Raw genomic sequence first — 24003 nt, forward strand, 5'->3', positions numbered from 1 at the left:
ATTCTCCAGTGCAAAAGGACACTTTGCTGGCATGGAACGGCTTAGGAGCTTTGTTTTCCCTTCTGAAGAGTATCTCAAATGCTTGTTCAGGTTGGCAGGAGGTTTTTCAGCAGGCAGATTTTAAGCACTGATTGGAAGGACTCAAGAACAGCACATTCTGTATAGTAAAAATTTACTGATTCTTTAGTGTGGGGAGTACTTTGCACGTTTTGTTGTATATTGCATTAAATGTAATAAGTTAATTTGGGAGGCAGAGATGTAAGCTGGCTGCCTAAAGAAGTTTTAAGCTCTCTCACCATCTGACCTTTTCTGTCCAGGAGTGCTGGCTGCCCTTGGCTGCTTGGCATGCTCTTGCATTTCAGTCACATTATCCCCTTTTCCTTTTCCTTTTTCATTTTTTCTTTTCCTTTTTGTTTTTCTTTTTGCTTCTTATTGCATTCTGTGTCTTTTAATGAGTTGACTGTAATTCTCCCAGGTCTCCGGCCGCGGGGCGTTCAATGGCTTTTGACACAAAGAAAAAGTGTTGAGAGATTTTTCATTGGTAAATTCCTCCTCTGGGGTTTGATGTCTCACTTTCCCTATTGGAGACGCACAAGCAGCCTCAGTCACAAAGGAGGGTTTCTCCTGCCAGGGCATTTCAGCAGAATCGGTGAATAATGCAGCAGAACTCTGCAAGGACGCAATGGCAAAACCAGTGCTCTTACCTCAGCAGCCCGCGGGCACCACTGGTGTTGTGATCACAGCAGGTCTGAGTGCACAAGGGAAAAGGAGAGAATGAACAGAAAGTAGTTTATGGCTTTCCTCAAAGACACTTTTCTAACTCAAAAATACAAGCCTTGTGGTTTATATGGTTTTGAAATGTAACCGCAGCTATTGAGAACTGGAAAAGATTTCATTTACCATCTTCTCCAGTTTTGGTACCAGATTCAGGGCACGGGAACTTTTTTTTGTAAAGAAAAATACTGAAAGGAAATGCATTCCTGTCTAAGTTTTTCTGATAGGGTCATATTTGGAGAAACTCTGCAACAAAGGAACCTGGGTCACCTGTGCCTTGGAGGGGCGGGTGCAGATGTGTCCTCTGCTGCCTGCAGCGAGGTGCTGTCAGCTTGCTGTGGGGAAGCTTTGCTGGCACATGGTGGTCTGCAGCTCCCTTTCTTGGAGCAGAAAGGATCACTGTCAGAACACGGGCTTTGGCTTTGAGCTTGATTTAGGATCTGAATGGGATCAGCTGTGCGGGGCACATCCCAGCCTCTCCAGCCCGGGAGCCGGGTGGGACCCGGCCAGAGCTGGCAGCTCATGGCTAGGAGCAGAGAGCTGGTCCCCCTGACTCACCACACTGTGGGGTTTTTAATGCTGTTTTCTTGTCTGCTCATTAAGTGACCCTCTTGCTGATAGTTGGGTATCTTTCCGATATGCAAGAGTCTGCAGAATGTGGCTTTTCTTTAAAAGGGAAGATTCTGGATGGTCGTGACTCATACCATGTAAAGGTGTTTTTCTGGCCTCCAGGATCTATCCTTGCTTTTGCTGACGCTGCTCTGTAATTGTTTAAAAATGTTTATCAAACCTTATCCTAGTAATTGCTGCTGCTTGCTCCTCTGAGTCGAGCCCAGATGTGCCTGTGGTTCAGCTGTGGCCATTTGGTTCTCAGGCGCTTTGTTCTTTCTTACCTTCTGTTTCTGCCCCTCTCCTTTTTGCACTGAGCAACATCTCCCTCCATTTGTTCTGGAAGCCTTATAAAGCCCCTTGCAAGGTCCTTGTTCTTTCTCCTTGGGTATCCTGCCATTAGTTTCCTGCTGCTATGCTGGTTCCTCCTAAATGTGGGTGAGCAGGATCGTGTCTGCTATTCTGATGGGGACTTAGTAGTGCTGTTTCTGCTCCATTGTCTCTGCCATGAATGACATGGACTTTCCCATCTACATCTTTCCTAGCCACTGCGTAGCTATGGGCAGCATCCCAAGGCCCAGCATGAGCTGCACCACCTTCTGAGACCAGGCAAAAGAAGAGTGTTGCTCCATTTCCCATTTGTGTTTGGCTCTAGGAGTATCTGTTTGATGGGTGTTTGGTTGTGTTTCGCTGGCTGTGTTTCACCCTTAGGTAGTCCCAAGGTTTTGCCCAGTAAGGTAAGACACTAACTGCTCCCACATCAGCATGCCACAGTTATCAGCTGTACTTCCTCTGCTCCTTAGTCCCTGTTCTGGAGAGCCATCTCCTTCCACACTGAACAGGGAGAGCATGACCCTTCTGCCAGGCCGTGCCTGAAGATGAGTGGCTGCACTGCACCTTGAGCCCTCCTTCTACCAGGGGTTGGCCCCACTGCATCCCACTGCACCCCGCTGCACCCCACTTCATCCCAGTGTGTCCCACTGCATCCTGCTGCATTGCGTGGAAGTCACCCCACTGGGTGTTTTCACTCCAGTGCTCAGAGGGGGGGGAATGCTGTTTCCTCCTCACCTGTGCTCACACAGCAGCGTGCTGGCACCACACTGAGTTGTTTAAAATTGACCAGAGATGGTTTCTTTGGGAGCTGGGCAGGAGCAGCAGCACACACACATGGGCTGAGTTTGACTGTTAGCTGCTAATGCTGTGGGGAATGAATGGGAGTCCAGGTCTTTTCCCATTTTGTTATAAGAAGAGACTTCTCGTCTGGAAAAAGAGTAGCTTGGAACTGTGTGGAGAGCTCAAGATTTCAGAGTGGAGATGAGAGAAAATGTTACGTTATGAACTGTAAATGTGGCATTTTAAATTTGACTGCTGTGCCCCCGAGGTTGGCAGATAATGGGAAAGCCATCAGCGCCCAAGCAGCCATCAGCTCACAGCTTCGCAGGCTTTGTGAGTGCAGTGCCTGGGAGCTGAGCTGGATGAGGCTGAGCTCCTCACAGCTGGACTGGCTCTTGCAACCTGAAATATGAAGTGAGCCAGCACACCGAGCTGAGCGCCCTGAGACTGCTTGCATGGGGCTGTGGAAGGCAGAAGGTGATTTAAAAGGATGTTTCCTTTTCAGCTTTTTTCTGAACATTTTTCTTTGGCATTTCTGGAAGCAGAAGAGATGCAGTGAATGGACGAGGAACATTTTGCGACAGCTAGCTCAGATTTTTTCATGTTGCTCCCCGCAGATTTCCATTCAGAGCATTCTGAATCCAAGTTTTGTAAGGGAATGTCTACAGATTAAATAGAACCAGATATTAAAAATGTTACTGCTTTTAAAACTGAATGCTCCTGAACATATCATTCAGAAATAACGGTGTGATGAATGGTGTGATTAGCAATGCTAGGTACTACATTACAGCTGGACGTGAGTTTGCAAGTAACTAAGTGAACAGTAAAAGAATCATTGCAAATATCCTCCTTTTGAGATGGTGGATCACCTTCTCTCCATGGGCTCAGCAGCACCCATGGGAGCGTTCCAGCTCTCCATCCTCCCACACCTCTCACCCCCATCCCTTGGCAGCCTGGAGTGGGTGAGATGAGAGCTTCAGAGCCGTTTCCTTGAAGTCTGTGTTGAGAACTCCTTTCCAGGCTGCCCAACTCTTCCAGGAGAGTTTTGAATTAATACTGAGAAGGGGGAGCGGGGGAGCACCGCTGTGGTTGTGTGATTTGGTTGTAAATGCAGCGATGGGGCCTTTCAGCCTGTGAGCCCGCGTGGGTGTTGAGTTAAAGCCATGCATGGATGATGCCTGTTATTTTGTTAGGGTCTCAGAGCGAGGGGTTTTAGCACTTTAATCCTGACTGGCAGTTGGAAGGTTGGTGGTTTCAAACACAGTGGCACGGAGTGGCTGATTTCGCTTCGGTGAAACAATGCACCAGTGTGTCTAGGCTGCCTCACAGAGCCAATAAATCTGTTTTGTTTTGTTTTTCCCCCCCTTCTCTCTCTCTCCCTCTCGCCCTTTCTTCCCCCCAATCCAGGCCAAGACCCGCTGCTACTGCTGAAAACCCTCCAGCTTCTCTGGACAAAGAAAGAGATGAAGAAGGTAAGGCTGTGTAGCGGCCTCCCCTCCTCGCTGCCGATGGTGGCTGCATGCAGAGCATGTCCAGGCACAGAACGTGGGTCAGCCTGCAATTCTTCATGACTGCTTTCAGTCCCAGCACACAGGGAGTGAGCCTGTGCGTCTGCAGCGAGAAGCGCAAAGAAAAGGTAGTTCTGTGTGCAGCAAAGGGGCTCCTGTGAAAGAGCTGAAGTGTGCAGGGCTGAGTTGCAAGCAGAAAAAAAGAAACCTCAAAGTTGCTTTTGTTTTCTTTTTTGTCCATTACACTGAGTGTCTTAGGAAGAGTGTGAAGAATGTTTTGAGAAGCCGAAAAAATGAGGGTTGAAATCAATAGAAAAGTGCTTTTTGCCAAGTGGAATGATATCAAATCCTTTGTGTTCGAGATATTTTTACCCTTTTGTTTTGTTTGATTTGGTTTTGCCTTTTAGAGTGGTGAATGCAATTTACACTGCTTCTCTAAAATTAGTGCTATATTTTTATACAGCACCCTATGGGCTCTACGTGGAGATTTCTCAGAAGGAGTAAAATATACTTCATCTAAATTTGGGAGCTTAAAAGCTAACAAAAACAGTAGATGTATGCCCTTCATGGTTAGTTTCCCATATCAAACTCTGTGCTGCTCAGACAGGTCCGGAGCTGAAATGTTCTTTTCTAAAGAAATCCAAAGCCAGCAGCTCACCGCAGAGCTGTGGAATGTGGGTTGTGTGAAGTGGCAGCTGTGGCTCAGCACACTGGGGTACACACTGCATCCTAGGAACCAGTGTTGGGTCACTCTTCTTGCCTGTTCCCTTCCTGTGGTTTCCAGCCTGAGTAATTAAACCACTGGAAACCCAGCATGAGATGTGCCTTTCCAAACGGCCCGTCACCGCTGTAGACTTGAGCTCAGCAACTGTGAAGCTTTGAGCTTTCTATCAAGTTTTGTTAGAGTTGCAGGAAAAAAAATATTGTTTGTTAGGTTTTGAGGGCAGCTAATCCCACAGAACAACAGTAAGAAAGAATAATCATCAAAGTCTCTGTTCTGTGTACCCTGGGATACGTGTGGACTGTGAAGAAAAATACTCTGAAAAAGACAAAGCCTCCCACCGGCGTGTCCTTGGGCACAGAGCACCGCAGCTTTTCTGCTGAGGATGGAAAAGCACGAGGATCCCCATGAGCCATGCTGGCAGCTCCGTTTGCTTGCTTCTGGACCAGTCTCTCCAATAAGGTGCACGGTGGTGCAGAGCGTCTGCGCTGCAGCTTCACGGCGGGGCAGGTCTGGCCTCCCAGCACCCACCCTGCAGTGCAGTGCTGGCTGCACAACCACAGCTCTAAGCTTGGGCACTGCATTTCTGAGCCAGGACAAGGTCGTTCTGGGAAGGTGTGGAGCGTGGTTGCTGGAGACTGGCTCAGGAGCTGCCTCAAAGGGGGGAAGTGCAGAATGGATGGCCTCAGCGGTATCCGACACGTGCCCATCACAGTGCTACCGGGATGCCCCAGTAGGTTCTCGTAACATTACCAGCCTCAGCAAGGCGCCCACAGCAAGGCACTTTTTCCAGGGGCACCTGCTGCCCTGCTTCTGCATGCAGCTCAGCACACGGTGCTGCTCGTGTCCTAAGCACACCACTATCCAACATTCCAGTTAAAATAAATGAGGGAAGTTGGCTTAAGTAGAACACAGCTTGCTGCGCTGACATTTAAATGGCAGGGAGCTTCTTTGCCTTATGCTCTGTGTGGGTGTAAGTCAATACTGGCAATTAGCTGATGTGTGAATCAGTCCTCTCTATGAGGCGATGCCCATCAGTCTCAAATCAGTGAAGATCAACAGTAGGAGTGAACCTGTCCCTGGAGTGACGTCAATCCTGGGACATGGTTAAAGAACATGACCATTTCCTACATAAAGACAGTTTTGCAGTAACAAGGATGCATCAGCAGAGTGCCCTGAGCTGAGAAATAAGGGACCAAAACTGAACGAAGGACTGTGCGCTTGGAGCACCAGCAAAGTTTTCCAATTCCCATGATCTGTCAGGCTGTAGAAATCCCCCAAGGAGCATTCCCTGCCATGGGAATCCATTGAAATGGAAATGGCAATTACATGTTTGAGAGGAATCCTTCTCTGGCACAGAGAGGAGCCAGGCAGCGCAGCACTCTTTCCTCTCTGATTTAGGTGCTTTTTGGTTTTTTGTTTTTTATCTTTTCATCCCAAACCACACATACCATAGTTGAAGTCTTCAGACTGCCAAGAGGTTTGGGGGTAGGCTTTGCCCCTTTTTAAAAGTGGAGCCAATAGGAGTGTGAGGCTCAGTCTGGCCGTGCTGTTAGCACTCTTGCCAGCTGTGTAGGTGTCTGGAGATGCGCTGCGTGTGAAAGCAGGCTTGTGCTCTCACAGGACATGGTGTCTGCTGGCGACTGTCCTGCCAAAGGCCAGGCTCAGGATGCAGCTGAAGGAGGAGCTGAGTGGTGTGGTGAAAGCTCTAGTTCGGTCTAAATGTGCTGAAGTGGAGCTTTGGGGGAAAAAAGAGGCCATCTATAAACAGCGCAGTTGAGTTGGCCGGTCGCTTTGTTTTCCTTTGGCTGTTGTGCTGGATATTTGTGGTCGGATAAGAGTTTGCCTGCTCCTTCTGCTGAATCTTGCAGCGAAGTTGGAGCCCTGTGTTTAACATTGCAAATTCTTACCACAGGGAGAAAGCTGTTATCTCAAGTCACATCTTTGTTAGTCATCGGCTTTTTCTTGCTGCATCTAATAATCTAGTGAGAAGGAAACAGTTTCTGTCGTAAACGATAGGTTTTGTGGCTTTTCCCAACATGAAAGACGCTATGGAAAATAACTGCCTTCCAGTAAATATTGTTGATGAACAAAAAAGAACAAATTCACTGGCAAATTTTCTGTAGATTTGCTGTTGCTTTTCATACCATTCTTCAGACTTTATGTTGTTTCCGTTGGAAGCTATGACTGGGGCCATCATATACAGTAAATTACAATTGCTGACTGCAGGCGGGAATGAGCATCTTTTGGGTTTTGCTTTTTAGCCAGAAAAGAAAGAGAGCAGCTGCTCGTAGTGACTTCTTGTTTTCTGTCTCTGCTTTTGCCTCGCTCCACGCCAGTACCACGCGGTGAAAGGTCCTGTGTGGGTACTGAAGGATGCCACTTCTGCACCCTGCCAACCCTCCGAGCTCCTTGGAAACTACTTCTAATGTAAACATTATAAAGATATTGCTCGGTACTGCTAATTTATCACTTCTACCAGATGGGTAGTAAGTAGCCTATTAACATTCACAAAGTGAGTGTCCAATTCCTTCACATTTCTAAGCACATCACCCTGGGATCCCTAAGATTTATGGTGCAGCATTTTCCCATGTTCCAGGCCCCTTCCTACAGCCTTTAGCTGTGCTGCAGCGTGGGTGCCTGCAGCAGTTACCTTGCTCGGGTGGCCTTGGAGCACAGGAGGACAGATTTCGTTTCTTGGGTGGCAGAGTATGACAGGATGTGAACTTGGATCTTTCTTTTCATTCCTATATGTAAAATCCAAACCATTTCAATGCTCCCACATGTTGAGGAGCTGAGTTATGCCATCGTGGCTCAAGTCAGTATAAAGTCAAACACAAAATTTGTGGCACGGGAGGAGGAGCTTATGTGCTTCATTACCTGTAGGTCTATCAGAAGATGAGTAGGTTGGTGAGCCCAATTATCTACCTTCCCTACTGCCATTTCCTAATAACGCCCCTTTCTCCTGCTCACTTCTCTCCCTCCCCCAAATCCCAAGCCCCTTTGTCTGCCCCACAGAACAACTTCTCTGTCTTTATGGGATAATTAGTGTGGACAATTGCTGCTTTTCCCATTGGGTTTGAGGTGCAGTGAGCCATGAAGGAATCTGTAATGACATGAAAAGTCACTGGAGGCGCGGATGGTGGCTGAATAGCAACAGTTACCTCTCTGAATAGATTAAATAAAAAAAAAAAAATAAAGCTTTGTGTTGAGCTGGGGGAAGGGAGGATTCACTAATCTTTTTGTACATGACAATGTGTTTTTGTATCTCTGCAGCTCAAGGAAGAAATCAGGCGGGGCTTTGCGGGACTGGAGGACCCACTGGCAGGGCTGCTGGACATGCTGGAGAGCAGCGGTGATTGGAAGGGGAAAGGGCATTCCCTCGGGTATTGCATCAGCAGTGAGCTGCAGCTTTGGATGAAAGAGCATCCTGCTGTTCAACAGGTTAGAAAAGGAGAGAGCGAGAGACCTCGGGCAGAGGAGAAGGCAGCTGATTTTAACGTCCCTCAAATGGCCCCAGTTTCACCTCATTCCATAGTCTTGTGTCTTCTCTGTGGCCGCATAAGCACACGGTGTGACAAGGTGTAAAACTTCTACTGAGATGTTGTGATCTGGTGATGCTGCTCTGCAAACGGAGTAACAGCAGAAGCTATGATGTGAGAGCCCTGTTTTCCCCTGCCAAGTTGGGATTCCCATCTTTCCAGATCAAACCATTCTGATCAAGCATGGGTCTGATAGCCTTTGCTGGCTGGAGGCATTCCCACTGGAGCTCACATCACTGCTGTCAGGATAAACCCAATTGCAGCAATCTACTCTGCATATTCTTCCAGTTCTGCAAATAGAAGCCAGTTACTGTATGATTGCTTAACTCCTACCATCTGGTGGGGAGCTTTTATCATTAGGAATGCAGAAAATGGTAACAGTATGGCTTTTCAGATGAATGATTAACTTTGTAATGTTGGGTTGTCAGATTATACGTCCTAATGTTTACCATTCCTTATGCCATCGTGTATTCTGACCTCCCAAGATTTTCCCTGTTTTCTGTGCTTTTACCTTTGAACTGTGAAATGCTTTCATATCTGTTTTGTTTGACTCCTTATTTTTCCAAATGGCTCTTTTTAGACTTTCATCTCTGTTTAGATTCTCTGAGAGAATTGCCATTCCAGTATTGCAAAATGCAGAGAAGTGTTACTGGCACTGAAAATCCTGTGTCATAAGAGAGTGGTCATATAAGACCACAAGGGTTAATGCTTGTGTCTGTGCGTCTTGCTGCAGTGCTTCTGCTTTTCCTGCCCTTCTTGCACCCAGATTGATTTCCTATGCCTGATAGGTGAGATTTCCCTTGAGAGGCATTGCTGTGTGAAAGATTTTCTGCTGGGAATGGAGTGTTAGAATAGCTGTGTTAGAAAAAGAGAGCGTTTTTCCAGTTTCATGCTTTGCTTTTGCAATTCTTGCAGAATTACCCTGCAAACATTTAATGTTTTTAAATTGGATGCTGTGAAAAAAACTGCATATCATCTTGTTCTGATTTCTGTTTGCAGACTCCATGGGGAAATTGGAGAATCCCTTCCCAAGGAATTGGCTTCTTCCCCTGTTTAAACAAGCTGAATTTTTAAGTGCCATTGAACTGTAGCCATCTTTACTAAATCTGTGTCTGATTTTTTTTTTTAACAGTCTGGCATGAAGCTGAAGAAGCTGCAGGCCCGTGTATTCAGAATACTAGACCAGTGCCCAGCTAATCTTCTTGACCCTCTGATTAGCATTTACCAGCTCCATACAGCAGACCGGAACTATTTGCTTGGACACGTCAGTCATCTTTATCACAGGGGCGATTACAAAGAGGTGGGTCATGTCTTTCAAATAAATTCACCTTCCCAGCTCTGGTGCTCTGTTAAGGTCTGTGTCTTTTTTTTGGATGCATTTCAATGTGAATTCCATTTCATCACAGCAGCTGCACGCTGTGAATGGTGCAGCTTAGCATGGTCTTCTCGTGTACATGAGTAGACTGTGCTCAACCTCAGTTTTTATAATAGCTGAGTACAGAATGACCGTGAGTCTTTCTCCTGGAGCTTTTCTGACCTTTGAAAGCAAGGGGTTAATAGGGTCTAATTTGGAGAATTTAAGAGGATGATTGTATTCTTTTTTGTTTTTCTTGTCCTTGGCAGGAGAAGAAGGGATTTTAGTAGTTGGTCATAGATCTGCTATGCTATCTCCAGTCTGCTTGCGGCTACAAGGGGGTGGACAGCCTCTGCTCCCTGACTGCCCTAGCCAAAGGGCTCTCAGCTTGAGGAGATTCCGAGTGTTAATAATATCTTCTAAGTGTGTGTTATTGCTCCTGTATTTTCATTTGAGTGACTGGCAGGAGTTCAGAAAAACCAGAATTTGATGTGTTTTACCTTGTATTTTTGAGTTCTTGCTGCATCTCTGGTATCACAGTGATGTCTTGATATCCTTGGAGTGTTTTCAGGGGCAAAATACAGTACTGTTCATGATTTCTTTTTCTTTTTTTTTTCGGCAAAAAAGTATAAGCTTGTTTCTTTTCACAGGGAAGTTGTTTGCTTTGACTGTGTAAAGCATCCTGATCTTGCATAGAATAGAAAAAAGTGAAAGAGCATTTTTATGCCCTGTTCTTCAGTAAAGCCTAGCTCCCTTGTGATCATGGAATTCCATCCTTGCTGGTTTTGTGAATACAGAAAGAAGGCTATTTCATATTTGATTACAAGTCTGCAGGTAGTTACTTGAAGCTTACTCTTTTGTTCAGTAACTCTTTGAACGCGAGTGTTTGAAAACCTTAACAAGAGCGTATTATTTGAGTATATTTGAGTGTGATTTTTAAACTTGTGACTTCAAAGATAGCTATTGTTTTCTTTTAGAATTGCAAATCTTTTTAGATCAGGTTTTTGGAAAGCTCTGGTTTTTTTGGTGGAATTGTTTGTTCTGTTCTTTCTTCCTCAGAGAAGCTTACTTGCTAGTTATTCCAAGTGTGAAGAACAGGAAACCTCAACTGGTGATTATTCTCAGCCATAACTTTCTTCTAGTTCTGTTTTACTGCCAGAAGGATGAATAGAATTATCTTCAAGAATAACAGGAAATCTTTTGTTCTCCTTGGAGATTGATTGTACCTAATTTCACAGAATCACAGAATTGTAGGGGTTGGAAGGGACCTCCAGAGATCATCGAGTCCAACCCCCTGCCAAAGCAGGTTCCCTACACCAGGTCGCACAGGTCGGCATCCAGGCAGGTCTTGAACATCTCCAGAGAAGGAGACTCCACCACCTCCCTGGGCAGCCTGTTCCAGTGCTCCGTCACCTCACTGTAAAGAAGTTCTTGTGCACATTGGTGCAGAACTTCCTATGCTGCAGTTTCCAGCCGTTTCCCCTTGTCCTGTCTCCACTCACCACTGAAAAGAGTCCGGCCTCGCCATTCTGCCCCCCACACCTTAGATATTTGTAGACCTGGATCAGGTCCCCTCTCAGTAAGCAGCTTTCACAGCAGCTGTGCTGAAAGAACCTAGTTCTGAACATCTATGGCAGGCTGTGTCGTGTGTTTTCATCCTGTGCTTCCCCATCTTTCACATGGGATAGTAAAGCAGATTCAAATGCAAGTTTTCTGGCAATTGTGTGTCTCACCTGAAAGGACAGATGTTCTTATAAATCCTTACTTTCATTATTTATTTTCAGGCCCACTTGCTGTTCTACAATAAGGCACCAGACTTTTATTCTAGAACACATAATTCCGTTTACCTGTTATGATGCATTTTGTTCTCTGTGTGCACGCTTAGAGGTCCACAGCTTTGCTCTGCTGGTTGAGGTTCCTTTCCTTCACAAAGATTTAAGGTGAAGAACCTCTTTAGAAAATGAGACCCCAGAGACTGCTGGGGATGACACAGCAGTTATTTGGATCTGAAGCACATCCGAACCTCCCTGCACTGATTCCTATTAGTAGCAGATCGGGTCAGAAGCTGAACCAATTTGTTGAATACACCAGCCTGAAGTTTTGCAGTTGAGATGAGCAGCTTCTTGGAGCAGCCTGCTGTAGCAGTAGGCCCTGACCTTTCAGGGTGCAGCTATTGTGTGCTTCATAACAGGAAGAAAAATCATCAGCCATGTGAAGAGACGGTACATTTGTTGGGAGGTGGTGCAGGTGAGGAAACATTTATATATATAACATTTATATAACATATATATGTAGCAGTGCAGAACAGCAGCTGTAGTTGGGAGGCACCTGATGGAAATGCAGGATCAGGTGAGCCGCCAGTGGATGGCACTATTGCTCCCGTGACTCCAAGAGCAAGCTGATAAGTGATAGCTGAAGTAAAAAAACGGACCTAAAAGTGTGCTTTGGAGTCGTCTGGCACATTTGGGGTTTTTATCCATTCTTTTGTGAATGAGGTTTGCAGCTGCTGGAGGAAGACAGTCTGAGGCCTTGCATGACTACCTGTGGGGAAGAGCAGGGAAGAGGGTTTCCAAGCTCACTCCTCATGGCCTGTAGAAGATGGAAACTCCTCTTTTAGAGGAAGATCTAGATGGATGGGTTGTGACATCCCTCCCTGGTGCCTCCGGCTGAGATGTCTCCAGCTGCAACCCCTCCTGGGCCTGCTTTGAGGCACCCTGTGTCCCTGGGACCTGGACGGCCATGAGGCACCATGTGTCTGTGGGATGGGGCACCCAGGAGGCACCGTGTGTCCATGGGTTGGGGCGCCCACGAGGCACTGTGTGTCCATGGGATGGGGCGGCCATAAGGCACCGTGTGTCCCTGGGATGGGGCGACCATGAGGCACTGTGTGTCTGTGGGATGGGGTGCCCAGGAGGCACCGTGTGTCTGTGGGATGGGGTGCCCAGGAGGCACTGTGTGTCCATGGGATGGGGCGGCCATAAGGCACCGTGTGTCCCTGGGATGGGGCGACCATGAGGCACTGCACACCAGGCAGGACCGGGCGGCTGGCGGCACCGCGGCCTTTCATCGGCGGCTCCTCGGGCGCGTGGCCCCGGTGCCGGTGGATGGCTTTGTGGGAAGGCCGATGGCTGCTGGTGGGGCCGGGACAATGCGGGGATTCAGCAGACCGGGGGTAATGCAGTGCGAGCGAGTCTGTAAGAGGCCCTGAATAGGCCAGGCTGTGCTTGAGAAGAATGAGGGGTAGGCAGAAGGCAAGCTAGTGTTTCATGATCATCTTATGTTACACTTCAGCCTTTCAAAGAGTGTCTGGGGCTGGTTGAATGAACCTCTCTTGCACTGCGAATGCGGGAGGCTAAAGACAAAGGAGACTCTTGTCACTCGCAGGCCCCTTTCGGGAATAAAAGCCATTGTCACATGAACAGGGGCAGTCTGGCAGGCTGTGCATGCTTCAGTGCCCCATGATATCGCTAAGTCTCAGCAGAAATCACATTCAGGGCCCTGTCAGCTTTGATTAGCGGGGTCTCATGACTTAATGTGCTGCGATATTTCATGTCTAAGGGTGGCGGCTGTCTTTCTGTGGAATGAATGCCCTCTATTGTCCGCAGAGTTATTTTATTTACATTTTTTTAAACAGCTTATAAAGGTAAAAAGATAGCTGTGCTTAAAAAAAAAATCAAATTCCTTTGCTTCTGGATCAGTAGTAAGTGCTGCTCCGGTCAGATACAGTGAAACTTGTTTTCACAGTCAGCATCAAAGTTCTCATCTTGTTTAACAGCTTTATAGTAAATTCTGAACAGGTGGCAGTGGAGCTGGGTTTAGGAAGGAAACAATAAATAATCTTTTTAGCCTCTGACAAGCAGAAATATTCCTGGGCCCGAGAGCTCCCAGTCCGACTGCCCCGCGCCGTGCCTGGCCGTGCTTCTTCGCCCCTCCGTCTGTTTGTCTCTGAAACAAGAACGCAGGTCGGAGCTGTCAGTGCAGTGGGCACTATTTGCTTTTCAACAAATTGCTGTTGTCTGTTCGGATTTCTCTGTTTTCTGAAGCTGAGTGTATTTTTCTACGGATGCTTTGTCTGTTATTTTATACAGAAAGGGGAGGTTGATTCTATACATTAAGATCCTTTAATATTTGCTATTTCAGTTAGAATAGTGTGGGTTACCCTATTGAAATTCAGTCATTACAATGTGCTGTAAAAGAAGTTAGAATAGCTGCTGAAAAGGCTTCACAGGCACAAAATACAAAGTTTCTGTCAGCAGCGCACTGTAATACACAAGTTGTTTGATAGTTCAGCAGGAAGAGAATTTGACCAAAGATCAGCTGAACTTAAAGGAATACAAATATGCTAAGTCTGGACAAGCATAATTCAATCAGCAACATGTCCTTAAGTGCTTGTCTGCAGGGATGTTTTGAATACTGTTTCAGGGATGGTGTCCTTGTAGTCCTCGTCATAGTGGTGCTGGAGTATACACTGTGTATGTGTGTAAATCCAGCCGTATAGGTCAGTGTTAAAATTCATTGGACACCTTAATGGATGTTCAGATTTTGGATTTCTTCACTCTGAACTTTTTGAGCTATTCTCAGGTCTGTGAAAATGTCTCTGATATTGCTTCGTTCTCCAGTTCCCCACCTTAATTGTTCATTTCATGTGGTATTTGTGTGCACTTTAGGATATAAAATGTACACACTTGATCTTCTTGCTTCTTTTAAATTAAACAGTATGGTGAGGAAACCAAGGAAAATGTAACAGGAGGTATTTCTCCTGTAAAGATGATAGAGCTGGTCTCAATGATAGATGATAGAGCCACGCTCTGCTCCAGGCCTGTTCCAAACACTGCAGCTTCTGGAGCCACTGCCTGCTGTTGGCATCTTCTGCTGAGGTGCTTGGGAAGGAGCTTGTATGTTGGTGGGAAGTAATAATTCAGATGACACTGTGCTGCCTTTGCTGTGACACTGGGATCTTGGCAAGCAAAGAGAGGGCTTCTGAGAAAAGGTGTGAAAGTGCAGAAGATCTAAACGCAGAGAGTCTGGGTCTGGAGAATCTGGTAAAGGTGAGTGGCCTGTGAGCACAGGAAACCTGAGCAGTGGGAGAGGTTCACTGAGTTGTAAGTGTGCACTGAGCAGTTAAACCAAGGTTAAAAATGCTTTGAGTGACCTGAGGAAATCAGTGTTTGTTTCAGTTCCCTCCTCCCTTCGCCTGTATACACCTGTATTCCAACCTCGACTTCTGCCTCTCTACCTCAAATTCTTTGTCTATGACTAACCCATCACTACTTGCTTTTGACTGTCTCACCCTTTATAAAACGTGGCCATGCTCTCTTGAGAGTGGACCTGGTAAATCTCATGTTTTTCGTGTTCCTGAAGATCTTCGTATGGACAGCTGTGTATATCGTATACTCTTTTAGCAGGAAGTAATTAAACATATAACTTGATGTCATGCACTGTGCAGCAATGCTTTCTGAGAGTTTGTGCAGAGCTGATTAGCCACAAGTTTGAAATGAGCGATTGTGAAAACACAAAACAGATGTTCCCAATGATTAATAAGTGGTGTGCCTTTTACTCAGTTATTTCTACCGTTGTATGTATCTCTGCTTTGATCACTGTGATTCTTTGTAGAGCTGGCGCTGAGTCCTCCTCTGCAAATCTCAGTCTGTTCTTTGGTTTGTTCGATGGCTTGTCAGAAATTCCTTCACTATTTGTTCAGAAACACTTCAGTAAGTGAAGCACAGGCATATTTACCTTTGTGTTGTCTCAACTTGCTTACAACAGGACCAAGTAATGCAGCAGTCATCACAAACTGTTTGTGTCTGTCCTTCATCATCACTCCAAGCAGTGTTACTAGCAAGAGGTTATTCCTCTGATGCTAGCCCCACCGTGGGAAAATTGCCTAAATTGTCAGCATAGACACCACCCAAGTGCGCATAGCCTTGCAGATAAGATCTTGTGTGGCTTCCTGCGCTTCATACTGTATGTGGAAAGAACAGTCATTTTTAGATGAGACAGAGCCAAACGCATTCAAAACAAGCGGAGAGGATCAGGTATTGATGTGTGTGTTCACTTAGAAACTGTCACTGTTTTCTCATGATCTTGTTCTTGCAGTCGCATGACTCGAAGAGTGGTGGTTGTGCAGCAGCAGCGCCTCGTGCTCATGGCTTGGCCTGAATGCATCAAATCAGTGTCCCTTCCCCCCATGCTGTGGTCTATTGCACCTCCACACTTTCTAGATAAAAATTAAAGCAGTATTCAAATTCTTCAAATTCTTCTCCATCTTCATCCAGCCCTTCTCCGCTGTATTTTGAAGTGCTCACCTTCAGTAAGCAAAACAGCAACTAATTTTCAAAACAGGATTTTTGCTTTCTCCTTCCTTATTTAAAGAATGACCCAAAGCTCCTTGAAAACAATCAGAAGTCTCAAAAACTCTGATGAGATCTGAGTCAGATTGTGCTTCATCGCCTTTCTGTCCTGTACTAAGCAGTGGCTTCATCACATTTCCTGTATGCTTGGGAACAAATGGCAAGAGTGGGATGCAGTGCTGGGGCAGTTGGGTTTTAGTGCAGGTCAAACGCTTTACAACTGTTTACGAGGGTGGATGGTGATAGGACAAGGGGAATGGTCTTACACTGAGACAGGGGAGGTTTAGGTTGGATGTTAGGAGGAAGTTTTTGAGCCAGAGGGTGGTGAGGCACTGGCACAGGTTGCCCAAGGAGGCTGTGGATGCCCCATCCCTGCAGGCATTCAAGGCCAGGCTGGATGTGGCTCTGGGCAGCCTGGGCTGCTGGTTGGTGACCTGCACACAGCAGGGGTTGGAACTGGATGAGCACTGTGCTCCTTTGCAAAGCAGGCCATTCTAGGATTCTATGAGTTTATGGTAAGTTGTAGCATACTAGAATTCAGCAGAGCTTTCTGGTGTTCCCGTGCAGAAGTTGTCTTTTTGCTCTTGTTACTCAGCTGGTGATTTGGGGAAGACATCTGCTGCTTAGGATTTCCGTTGCCTTGCAGATCCAACCCGACTCTGGGGATCTGTAGGCAGACAGACACGACTGTTAGCTTCCAGCCCCGCGGCTGGTCTGCTCACACAGCTTGCCGGGTGCCACATATGGGGAAACACTTGGTTCTTGGATGGGGAGGGGGATTCTCACCATTTCAGTTGCAGCATGCTGTCTGCCTCATTAATGTGTTTGTTTTCTAACTACAAAATGAATCTGCGAGTGAGGTGTGAGCTTTTCTGGAGATCTTATCATCTCTAAACAGACTGTTAAAAATAGGGTCGTTTTACACAAAACTTGTTTGTGGAGCGAAACGATTCAAAACACGATAATAACAAAACAGAATCTTAAAATAGCCTAAAGTTGAGACCACAGGCACAGCTGCCAAGCACTTTCATCTTTATTACAGTTACTCATATCTCTTCTCTTATTATTCCCATTGTAAACACACTGATTTTATCTAAGTTTTCCTCCCTATTCAGCCAGCCAGCCCATATCAGCGCACCCCGCAGCCCAGCTGCTTGTTCCTAAGGCCTGGGCTGCACGTCCCCATCCAGCACAGCAGTGTGCAGGGCTGTGTTGTGGAACTGCCCCAGGTGGGTGAGTGTCCTCTGAGTGCCAGGAGCTGGCTGTGCTGCAGCAGCGTTTGAAGATTGGCATCTCCCATGTTGGCTGAGTGTCATCACTGTGCCCTGCGTGAAAGAGGTGAAGCCATGCTAACACAGTGCGTGCTCACCTCATTAGGGCACCTGTACTCGTAGTGGAGGTGCAGGTAACACCACTCCAGTTAGATAACGGTTCTGCAATTAGGTTAATCTGAACGTGTGTGTCAGCATTAAAAAGCTATTGCGGAAACCACTGCACGCTTGCATGCTGAGGCTCACAGATTACTTGTTTCATAACAAATGGTGAAAGGAGACTTTTAGAGGTTCAGGTCTCCTTTCTTTGTTATTCAGCTAGTGGAGATAGCTGGGAGGGGCAAAAAAAAAAAAAAAAGAAAAAGAGAAACAAAGTTTTGGAGGCACAAAGCTCTTCCGTGCATCCAAAGCAGACGTAGCAATGCTCAGCCTGTATACAACCTGAGAATGATCTCTGTGCTTGCACTTTGTGATGTCAGTCTGGTAATTTCAAAGAAAAGAGACTTATGCACATGATGAAGCAGAGCAGTTTAGGCCCTAAACAGATGGGATTTTAGTTATCAGATCTGGAGTGAGAATTTCACAGAATCACAGAATGGCCGGGGTTGGAAGGGACCTCAACCATCATGAAGCTCCAACCCCCTGCCACACGCAGGGCCACCAACCTCCACATTTCACAGCAGCCCAGGCTGCCCAGGGCCCCATCCAACCTGGCCTTGACCTCCAGGGATGGACGGGGCATCACAGCCTCTCTGGGCAGCTGTTCCAGCACCTCACCACTCTCATAGCAAAGAACTTCCCCTGACATTCAACCTCAATCTTCCCTCTGTCAACTTCGAACCATTTCCCCTTGTCCTGCACTTATCAACCCTTTCAAAGAGTTGAGAATTCGTTGCAGTTATGTGGGCTGGGACGCTGTAATGTGACTTTCTGTTCAGTACCTGATTTGTAGCATACAGTCACTGTATTAATGTTAATTCCTAAAGTTCTTTGGTTGATTTCTTTTTTGGATATCAATCCTGGGCAGTCAGTGATGCAGTGTTTGTTTGCTTAAAAAAAATTGAAAAATGTTTTCCCACTTCTATGCTTCTGGCCAGTCAGACAGACCAACTCAGGTGGTGTGTGTTGTTTATTTGCTTTTGTACACAGTCCTCAGTGCAGGGGATGTGGAACACATGGATTTCCCTGGAGGAAATGCAACCGACAGCTTTGTTGTGAGCAGTGCTGGCTCTGCAGTGCTGGGCTGAGTCTGCAGGACTTGTGCATCCAGCGATTACACGAGGTGTCACTTGAATGGTAGGAGAGGTCCCAGAAAAAGGTATAAAGGTGTGTTCCTACTCCACTCTGGTAGTTTTTCTTGTTAAATTTTTCTGTACATGTTTTGTGAAAGTGAGGTGTAAATATGAGGTTTGCGTTTGCACTTCTACTGTAATACCTTTGTTTACATATTCTAACAAGTAGCAGATCAAGAAGGCCATCCATGAAAAAAGGAATCCATAATATTCATTATCTCCTTCTCTCAAAGCAAAATGAATGACAGAATAGAAACCCGTCTAAGAGCATAGCTTGGTCTGTAAGTCCCACCTTACTGTTTTTATCCTCATCTGAATAAATTGGCATTTGTGACTTCTGCTGATAAAAGACTCTTCTGCTGTGGCTGCTGCTTAGTTTAAAGCATGCTGCAGGAGGCTCAGAGGTGCAGCACCATCAAACATGTACATTTACAACCAGCTTGGAAAATGGGGAATTTCTTCACAGGGAGAGCGGTGCGGTGCTGGAACAGCTGCCCAGAGAGGCTGTGGATGCTCCATCCCTGGAGGTGTTCAAGGCCAGGTTGGATGCAGCCTAGATCTAGAGGCTGGTAGCCCTGCGTGGCAGAAGGGTTGGAACTTGATAATCCTTGGGGTCCCCTCCAACCAAAGGCATTCTGTGATTCTGTGCCTCTAAGATTGGACTTAGGAAGTTATGGCGGATCAAGTTTTTTGATATTATAGAATAATTGTTTGATATTGGATATTGTTAGAAAATATCCTCCTTGGCTAGGCTTCTCCAAGCACTTTGCTTTCTCCCTCTTTCTGCCAGACAACCTGATCTTTGTTTTTACACTGCTCTCAGCATGCATTGTTGCCATGGGTGCTTTGGTACATTTTGAAGTGGACTGTACGTGGACAGATGTTTGTACTTGAAAACCTAACAGAAATAATTATCTCACAGAAACTTTCTGTAATAGCATATATACTTCAGTGTGAAATAGTGCCTGTTTACCCACTGTGTTATTCTTTTCCTAAATACACGTTTTTTAAATTATTTTCTAGGCAGCCATCCTGAGTATTAAGCTAAAACTACAGTCAGATCAAGATGTGGAGAAGGTGAGTCATTTCCTCTGCAGACTTCTCTGTCTTCAGATCCACCTTTTGTTAAGCAGGAATTCCATCAAAGCCCTCTAAGTTGTGATGTGTTTCACTTGAGGCTTTATCTCGTTTGCAAGAAGTCACTGCTCCATGGCTAAAGTACCTTTACCTCTAGAGGAGTGACAGAGTATATTTTGTTAGGCCCTTTACTAGACTGTTTTCCTACTTAGAGCCACTACAATGAAAAATTCTAGCTGTGTTCTTGGCAAATAATCATTTTGGTAAAGTTTATTGGTTTTACTGCTTTGAAGCTTTGCCACTTTCTCTAATAGTTGTGTTGAAAATGCAACATCTGTCTTTTAGACAGCACAAGTTGGTTAAGTAAGGGTTTGGCGATTTAGAGCTCTTCCACACCTCCTGTTTGCTGCAGCACTGGCCATTCTGATCAAAGGCAGGGCATAATTCTTAACATCCAGCACAAATAACCTCGAATTTCTTTTCCTAGATGTGTGCACCGCTACTGTTTCAAGACAAAATTAACCTGGTTGAAGATTATGTGGGAGAACATCCTGAGCTCCAGTGCAGGCTCTTACAGATCCTGGACACCTGGTGTGAACCTGATTTTAATATCAGAGATATGGCAAGGTAGAAATATTTGTTGAACTTACAAACAGCTGGGCTGACTGCCTGTCAGAGGACAGCGTGTTCTCTGCTAGCCTACCTAAGATCATTTTCTCAGCATAACGGACTGCAGTGTATCTACTTTTCAGCTGAGGATGGGGACATTCTGGTATCTGTGCCAGAGTCGTTTCAAACCCTTTGCTGGTAAGGCAGAGATATCTTTCCTATTGACAGATGCTTCATCCTGTCAGGAGAGAGGAGTGCAAAATGAGAAGTGTGCAGCAGATCTCAGCAATATGAAAATATGAAAGCTCCCTCCAGGAGGTTGTGCTAATCGCACTTTGCTGGAGACAAGGCTGAGTTTCAGTATCGGTTGTACAGGTTTGGCAGGAAGATAACACTGTGATGAAGGGGCAGAAAAACTAGAGATACTAGTGGTTAATCTTCATGTTGTTGTGAAATAGTTGTGTGTGTTTTAATTTATAAATTGCCTCTCACTAGAATAGCTCCTGTCAGTCACAAAGCCAGCAGTACAATAAAAGTCACAATGTAGATGCAATGGTTGCAGTCATAGTTTTGAGAGAAGATGAGAGGGAATTGCTGTCTTTCTTTTTCCCGGTCACTGACTGGGAAATCTGTGTGGCTGTATTGCTGGCTTTTTCCTATAACTCAGGAAAGGTAGGGGTCTGTTCTTGCCAACACCTACCAAACCCTGGTACCTCTACTGCTAAGTATCTGCTGTTTGCAAAACCGTAAGCAATTCCACAAGTACGGAATTTATTTGTTTGTTTGCTTACAGACAGTATCAAGGTCTGTCCAGGTACAAGCCAGATAAACTGAACCGCAAAATGCTGAGCAAGCTGATCTTCAGACTCCTGGAGCGATTTAACGTAGATCCAGGTATGTGATGCTGCAGCATACTCTGGAGCCACCTCAGTAATACAGAACAGATGAAGTCAGTTGTCTTCTTCCGTGTTTAGCAAGGAATCTCTGCTGTAATTTATCATGGGTAGTTTCAGAGTTTAATTAATGGTATTCCAAAACAAGGCTGGTAAGTTATGGGAATTATCACTTTGTGCTGTCGGAGAATGAAGTGCTTGTGACTAATAGGCTGCTTCTTCCATGATATGAAATAAATCTTGACCTCAGAATGGCTCTACATAAACACATGATGGCCAGCTTTGAGTTACGACTCCATTCTGCTCTCGTAAGAAGCAAGTCATTACTCATCTTGGGATCTGTTTTCTTGAGTTATGAGTCCACCAGTTGTGAAGAGATAACCCTTAGGAAGCAGAAGCCTTGCAGTCCTTTGTATTCTTTTTGTAAAATAGGGTTGGCAGCAGGGAACTTGAAGACTTGCAGTTTCCTGAGAGAAGTAAAGCACTTTACATCACTGAATAGATCTGCTACACTACCAGTTGTCTAATCAAACCTGCTTCATCCTGCTTTTTGTTGTTAGTGAGCGCTGTTGATTTTTGCCACCCTTTGGGACCATACGTTGGAAACCTTCAGGTGCACTGTTAGGTTTCACCCTACAAAGCTTTCCATCATCTCCACAAGATACGCAGTTCTCTTTCCTTGGACTGAAAAGTGGTTTCTAACCACAAACTGTGGGCTTATTATGCCTGGCAGCAACGCTGTATTGCATATTAATCTTCACGTTTTCAACCTGCAGCTCAGAAGTTAATAAGATAATCCTTGCAGACCCTCACTGGAGGATAAGTAAATACAATTAAGCTTAGCACTCTGGTGTGGAATCTGAGGCACAAGGGGGTGATTTATTTAACATTTAAAACATTCCTTGGAGTTTACTAGTCTTCAGTAATTTTTCCTTCTTTGTGAGGTTAATCATTCACTAGGCTGTATTGTCCTTCATGATCTGTAAAGGGCATTGAGCTGTTGCCCTTTCGTTATGAAAGATGCACCACAGATATACCTTTAGCTATAAATGTGAAATGCCATAATTGTTCCCCTGCAAAGCCCTGAGGTAGTAGGACTATAATAATAAAAATTCTAGGAGAAAGAAGAATATGGAGCTGTTGATCTCAGTTGCTCTCTATTGGCTGGTAGTGTGTCAGCCTGGTGAGAGCATCCCAGGAATTGTACTGCCATGAGTAATGGCAGTCCCTAACTGGACCTCCACAGTGGATCCACAGGTGAGGAGTTTCTCTGAGACGCAGAATGAGAGTCTCTCCTACAGACATTATTCCTGCCAGCAGTTCCAGAGAGTGACTTGTCCCACACTACAATGCAGGGTGAGCCACAGGCTGGAGGGAACTGACTCACCTACTGTGTGAGATGGCATGTGGTCCTTCTTCTGCTTTTGAAACAACGTCATACTTGGCCCAGCTACAGCCAAGGTTGGCTGACTCTCACTCACAGACGTGGATGTGAAAGTGGATATTCATTTTTTTACCTCATATCACAGAATCACAGAATTGTAGGGGTTGGAAGGGACCTCCAGAGATCATCGAGTCCAATATCACATGTAGTTCAGAGCAGCACTTGACACTTTGCTAAACCAGGGGCCTTGTAGTCTCCTTTGAAATACTTTGGAAATTTTTCAAGCATGTGAAATTTTGTTTTCAATCTTCTTGAACTGAACTGAAAGTGGTGGCAGCTGGAATAACGGGACTTTCCTCTTCTCTGCTCCTCTTTCCCTTCTTTAGTGCACGTAGATCTTAACTGTGAGAAAAGAGTGCAAGAAGGAAACAGACTTGGTAGAATGGACAGATTCTAAAAACCTTCTTCTGAGATCTCCTCTTGTCCTGAACAGCTCCACCAAAAGCAAGCAGTGAGGTGAAACTCACACTTGGTGTTACCTAACCTGATTGTGGGCTTGCTCGATGCCACAGCCTTTGGCTGCTTGCTGTCTCCTTTCATGACTCCCACTTGCTGAGAGAGGCTGAGAGCAGCAGCAGCAGAGGGAAGTGGCTTTTGGTGAGAAAGGCTGGAGGAGGACAGGGTTTCTTGGTATGAGAAGGCAAGCTTGTACGTGACTCAGTTACTGTAGTTCCAAATCCACTTTCATTCTTCCTCTACCCAAGAGCTCTCCGCTGTCCTCTCAGAAAATGTCAGTGAACCTAAGCAGAACTTTGGTGTGTTCAGCCTCTAAGACTTGAAACACCTCTTGGAACTGCCAGTTTTACCTTTCAGAGCCTGACAGGAGGTGGCCCAATAAAAATAATAGGTCTGGAGCCTCAGAGCAAATAAACCATCGGCTTAGGTTAGTCCACCTCATCTTTTTCTGAACTGCATCCCAGCATCCCTGCTAAACACAAAGCAGGGCACGGTAAGTGGGAGATTTTCTGCTGAGTCCCAGGGGCGTCCTCAGAAACTGTGTGTGGATTCCATATAATTAGCTTTATTGGGGAAGGAAGAAGTCTGGCAGAAATGGCGTGTGATTGAGGAAATGGCGTTTTACAGAGTCTTTTCTCACACCTGGGTCAGTGTGCTCTGGTTTAACGAGCCTTGTAGCTATTGCTGCCTAATTGCTTAATGCTCTTTGGAGACTCTCAGAGGTCGACATAGATTTGCAAAACAATTGTTAGTCCAAAGCATATCTCTGAGATGGGGGAGCAGACCCTGAGTTTGGAATGGTTTTGTTTATTTGTCTGTATCTTTAGACAGCCAATTTACCCCCAGCAGCTCAGCGTTGGCTTTAGATGTGACAGTTCATCATTTGTGAGATAGGAAGGGAATCAGAGGCATCACCTCTCGGGCTCAGCTTTCGTGTGACAGTAAAGCAGTGATAGAGAAGGGATGGGAATTGAAGGTATGGTGAAAAAG

At 45.7% G+C, this 24003-nt stretch overlaps 1 protein-coding gene across 6 annotated transcripts in view; it reads left to right on the top strand.

The window, feature by feature from the left end:
• The window catches only part of EXD3 (exonuclease 3'-5' domain containing 3), a 245639-nt gene that overhangs the window by 77056 nt on the left and 144580 nt on the right, over positions 1-24003 (top strand). For 5 of the 6 annotated variants that reach the window (XM_048966121.1, XM_048966127.1, XM_048966122.1 and 2 more), the window contains 6 exons: positions 3904-3968; positions 8002-8169; positions 9400-9567; positions 19558-19611; positions 20099-20238; positions 21014-21114. In XM_048966121.1, coding sequence (XP_048822078.1) covers positions 3904-3968; positions 8002-8169; positions 9400-9567; positions 19558-19611; positions 20099-20238; positions 21014-21114 — 696 coding nt within the window. Of the gene's footprint in view, positions 1-3903; positions 3969-6350; positions 7156-8001; positions 8170-9399; positions 9568-19557; positions 19612-20098; positions 20239-21013; positions 21115-24003 lie in introns of those variants that run through there. The other variant, XM_048966126.1, reaches the window with a different exon arrangement.

This window comes from Lagopus muta, chromosome 19 (genome assembly GCF_023343835.1).
Source record: "Lagopus muta isolate bLagMut1 chromosome 19, bLagMut1 primary, whole genome shotgun sequence".
Classification (NCBI taxonomy): Eukaryota; Metazoa; Chordata; class Aves; order Galliformes; family Phasianidae; genus Lagopus; species Lagopus muta.